Raw genomic sequence first — 5,006 nt, 5'->3', positions numbered from 1 at the left:
GACTTATGATGGTATGACTTACAATTTTCTGACTTGATGATGGTGTGAAAGTAATATATATTCAGTGGAAACCCTAATTTGCATTTTGATCTTTTCTATTTTGTATTATTAGTAACATTTTTATTATTATTAAATAGGGTTTGCATTAAATGATTCTGCCCAACTGTAGGCTAATGCAAGCCTTCAGAGCACATTTAAGGCAGGCTATGCTATGCCAAGATGTTTAGTAGGTTAGGTGTGTATTAAATACAATTTTTTTGTGTGAGATGGAGTCTTGCTCTGATGCCCAGGCTGGAGGGCAGTGGCACTTGGCTCACTGCAACCTCCACTTCTGAGACTCAAGCAATTCTCTTGCCTCAGCCTCCAGAGTAGCTGGGACTACAGGTACCTGCCACCATGCCCAGCTACTTTTTGTATTTTTAGTAGAGACAGGGTTTCACCATGTTGGCCAGGCTGGTCTCAAATTCCTAGCCTCAAGTGACCCACCAAAGTGCTGGTGTGAGCCACCCACAAAATGCTGGTGTGAGCCACCGCGCCTAGCTAAATATATTTTTGACTTACAATATTTTCAATTTACTATGGGTGTATTGGGACATAACCCCATCGTGAGTCAAGCAGCACCTGTAAAATTATTTCCACCTCTCAGGTGGGAAACCCAGGTAACTGCCCCAAGATGATACAGCTAATTTCTTTGGACAGAAATGGTGCTGGTCCACTGTACATTAGAGCCTGCACACACTCAAAAGAGACACTCCCACTCTCACACACCTGTAACCAATCTTATTTCCCCTTAGACCCCAGAGACTCTACACACACGCCCAGCACAGAGCAGAGTTGGGGAAGAGGGCCGATGCCATGCCAAGAGTAAAGAGACCTTGGGTGTAGGCAGAAGGGGTCGCTGATGACACAGAGAGTCCCACGACCAGAATGAGGAGAGAAGCTCTGCCCAGCCTTGAGGGCCCTCACTCTCCACCCCGTTTTGTGACCTGCTCCAGGCACAGTCAAATCCCTTTGCTGGGAGGTTCTGTGCCCAGCCTCAGCCTCAAAAGCTCCCCTGCTTCCTCTCCTTCTATCCCCTAACCCCTACTAGAGAAGTGCCCAGAATGGATACATTACCCTGCCAGGACTGTGGCTGCATTGGCTCTCACTGACAGGAGGTGGAGTAGGAGGAACCACAGAAATTTTGCTGCCAAGGAAAATACAGGAATAATAAATGGGTTGTGAACTATGCAAGTCATTAGTTTTACAAATACACAAAATGTGCCATTATTCTATAATTCTAGTTCTCCGCCTTTTTTTTTTAATAACTGCCTCACTTTTTGGAAAAATAGCCAGTAGCTCTGCTTGGACCTGCTGCTCTATGAAGGGCATGATTTCCTGGTATCTATATGAGGGTGATGCTGCCTAAAATCTGGGTACTCCGTTCTGCTCAGTCATGTGTCCTGAAACGGCCTGGGTGCTCCGGCCTGGACCCGCCACCTGGCTGTGGGGAAACCCCTGGCTCCCATCTGCACTCCCGTGTACTCTTAGCACAAACCACACCAGCAGAAGCGCCAAAAATGTTGTGGATGTGAGAATCAACCACAAAGCAAACTGGAAGCTTGTGCTAAAAGAAATGGGAAAGAATAGGGGAGGAAAAAAATGAAAAAGTCTTGATACTGGAAAATTTCACCACGGACCCAACAAAATAGCAGCTGGTGGGCAGCTTTCAGAAACATTTTAATAAATTAATAAATTGAGTGTAATCAGGTGTGTGAATTATGGCCAGCTTCGTGACTGCTCAGTTTTTAGAATTTCATGCAAAGAAGTTCACATCTCAGGCCATTATTCAATTCTATCAATGTTTATTCCACCAATATCTCTTAACGTGCCAGGCACTGCGTAAGGTGTTAGAGATAGGCATAATTAATCAAAGCAACGCTTGCTTTAGAATTTCACTTAATGTGCAATTAAGCATAATATTTAGTTTCCTTATAACATTTCAGGAGAATTTAAGTAGAGTTGAATGTTCAGTGAGAAAATACTATGCTAGCTAGAAGGTTTCTCATGAGAATCTGGAAACATCTCTGCTTTAATCTTTTTCAGGAACTTTATCTTTAAAAGAAAAAAAAAAAAGTTACATTCCAAAGCAGTGACATGTGAAAGTCAAGAGACCTGTAAGTTCTTGCAGAGTGTCCTCTGCGCTCCTGCCCCGGAGGGCCTGGGACGGTCTGTCCTTTGTAACACTCACCTCGGCTTCTGATAAGATTGCAAGAGCTGCCCTCCAACTGTCTCATGTTTGCCTGCAAGAGATATCCATAGAGGGCATTTATTATTAAGAATAGCACTTAGCTGATGTAAATACAGGAAATAATAGATTACAATTATTTTCTCTAGTATCATTTCTGGTGATTAAAAAGTAAGAGATCATTTGGAGATGGTAGAAATGTTCCAGAATTAGAGTGTGGAGACGGCTGTAAAACTTTGTAAATTTACTCAAAATCATTGCACTGTACACTGAAAAGATACATTTGATGTTATGGAAATTAAACTCCCCTAAAGCTGTCATTTAAACACACACACATTATGAAACCATAATTGTTGGGAATGACTACTTTTATTAAAAGTTGATATTGGATTAGATTTTCTAAATCTTCCATTCATCCTTTGGAAACATTTCATAATGGAATGAATCGATTCCCCTAAACTTGCCTTGTGATGAAGATTAAATTAATCTTTTAAAAACTGTAATCTACTTATTTCTAGTTATAGAGGCTAATAATTTCCTAAATAAGACTGAGTCTGATATAGTACTCTTTTTGTTTCAAGAAAAGAGGTTTTTATGATGTGTTAAGAGCCCAGAAATAAAACTCAGCATGTTCCCAGTTCTGTGAACACAGTGTTTCCGGGCCAAATGCATAGGAAGAAGTCAGTGCTCCCCCAGGAGGGGGCTGGGAAGCAGCATTCTCCTGCTAAGGGAGGTTCCCAGTGGGCTCCACTCTGCCCAACACACAGACCAGAACACCAGGCCTGCCAGCCTGGGAGGCAGTCCAGCTCCTGTGCCGTGTGCTTGGGGGATTTTAGCCATTCCAAAAAACCATTTACATACAGAAACATCACTTCCATAAGACGCACTGCAGGACACAGACAGTGAGAAAATCAGATGGGCTGGCCTTTGGGAGGGCAAATAGCATCTGATGTTAAGCTCTCAACACCAAGCCCCAAGCCTCAAAGGAAGAAGGCAGCCCTGAGGTTGGGGTCCTTAGCCAAGGCTGGCCACAGGGAGTGCAGGAGTGTTTGAAATAATGGCTGAAGTTTCGAGGCCACTTGCCTGTGTGCATTTTCTGGGGTTCATCGGGGGGACATTTGGCTTTCACAGGATTCTATCAGGCACCTGTGACCCTTCCCCTCCCCATTAAGAAATACTTAAGACACAACGAAAAGGTACAACACAGCCTTGCCTGAAGTCCGAGCACTCAACTAGTAGGACCAGCTGGTCACGGACGAAAGCTGGCACCTGCAGGAGCACCCTTAGAGAAAACATCCAGGTCCAAGCAAAAAAAGAGACAGCCTGACTGCAGTGTGCTGGCAACGGAAGCAAGAAGAAAAACAGCCACACTGCTCATCCTGCCCGTCCTGGGGCAAGCACAGACCTGGGAGACAACCAGTGCAGAGCAGTCTGTGGGCCGTGATATACCACAGGGCGCTCCTGTCTCTGGGTCCCCCTGCCCCATGTGGCCTTACAGCCATCACTATCACCCTGTCCCCAGGTCCCCCATGCCCTATGTGACCTTATAACCCTCATCTGTCACCCTGTCCCCAGGCTCCCCCACTCTACCTGACCTTACAGCCCTGTCACCCTGCTGCGAGTCCCTCTGCTCTACGTGACCTTCCAGACTTCACCTGTCACCCTGCTCCCAGGCGTCCCCCTTGCCCCCCGCTGCTCTATGTGACCTTACAGCCCTGTCACCCAGTCCCGGGTCCCTCCCGTCCTATATGGCCTTACAGCCCTCGCTGTCACCCTGTCCCTGGTCCCTCCGGTCCTATATGGCCTTACAGCCCTCGCTGTCACCCTGCCCCTGGTCCCTCCGGTCCTATATGGCCTTACAGCCCTCGCTGTCACCCTGCCCCGGGTCCCTCCCGTCCTATATGCCCTTACAGCCCTCGCTGTCACCCTGCCCCGGGTCCCTCCGGTCCTCCGTGGCCTTACAGCCCTCACTGTCACTCTGTCCCTGGTTGTAGCAACAGCATCCTGAGGTAGTCACCAAAAAGCCACATCCCTCTTCTCCGAGGCTATCAAGCTACCACCTGGAGCCCTTCAGTGACTCCCTATGGCGCGGCCTGAAGTCCAGGCCCACGTGGCCTTCGGGGTGCCCCACCCTGTGGGGTCACCCTACCCCCGCCCGCCAGCAGGTCTTGCCCTTTCACTCCAGCAAATTGTCCCTTATTGCCCTGCCTACCCGGATGAGGCCCGCCCTGCCTGCATGATTACTGTCACCCCCACCCCGTCTCCTCCTGCTATCCCCCGCGGGCAGTTCTACCCCAGGTCCACATCTCAGACCCCAGCTAGGAAACCTCCCCTACGGCCGGGACGCAAATCCCCCGCGTCCCCGCTGTGGCTCCTGCACTGCCAGGGCGTGCGCGTGGCTCTCTGCTGCCCCCTGCCGGCTGCAGCGACGCAGGGCACAGGCGGGGCCTGGGTCAAGGCTGGCCCGGGGAGGGGCCCGTCACGGCCGCTCAATTCGGCCCTGTGACAGCAGCCACAGACAGTAATAAAGGGCAGGGGTGCCCATTCCCACGAAATTTCATGGGCACTGAAATTTGAATGTGTCACAAAGATTATTCTTTTGATTTTTTTTAACCACCTAAAATTGTAAAACCCGGTCAGGTGTGGTGGCTCACATCTGTAATCCCAGCACTTTGGGAGGCTGAGGCAGGCGGATCACTTGAGGCCAGGAGTTCGAGACCAGCCTGGCCAACATGGTAAAACCTCGTCTCTACTAAAAATACAAAAATTAGCCTAGTCG

At 48.6% G+C, this 5,006-nt stretch overlaps 1 protein-coding gene across 2 annotated transcripts in view; it reads right to left on the bottom strand.

The window, feature by feature from the left end:
• SYTL3 (synaptotagmin-like 3) overlaps positions 1–5,006 on the bottom strand; it is a 107,824-nt gene that overhangs the window by 62,178 nt on the left and 40,640 nt on the right. For both annotated transcript variants that reach the window (XM_011952771.1, XM_011952772.1), the window contains exons 4-5: positions 2,231–2,282; positions 1,117–1,186 (exon numbers count right to left, since the gene is read on the bottom strand). In XM_011952771.1, coding sequence (XP_011808161.1) covers positions 1,117–1,186; positions 2,231–2,282 — 122 coding nt within the window. The remainder of the gene's footprint in view (positions 1–1,116; positions 1,187–2,230; positions 2,283–5,006) is intronic.

Source organism: Colobus angolensis, unplaced genomic scaffold (assembly GCF_000951035.1).
Source record: "Colobus angolensis palliatus isolate OR3802 unplaced genomic scaffold, Cang.pa_1.0 Scaffold35, whole genome shotgun sequence".
NCBI classification, from domain to species: Eukaryota; Metazoa; Chordata; class Mammalia; order Primates; family Cercopithecidae; genus Colobus; species Colobus angolensis.
Note: the sequence above shows the minus strand (reverse complement) of the source record. Positions and strands in the feature narration are given on the sequence as shown.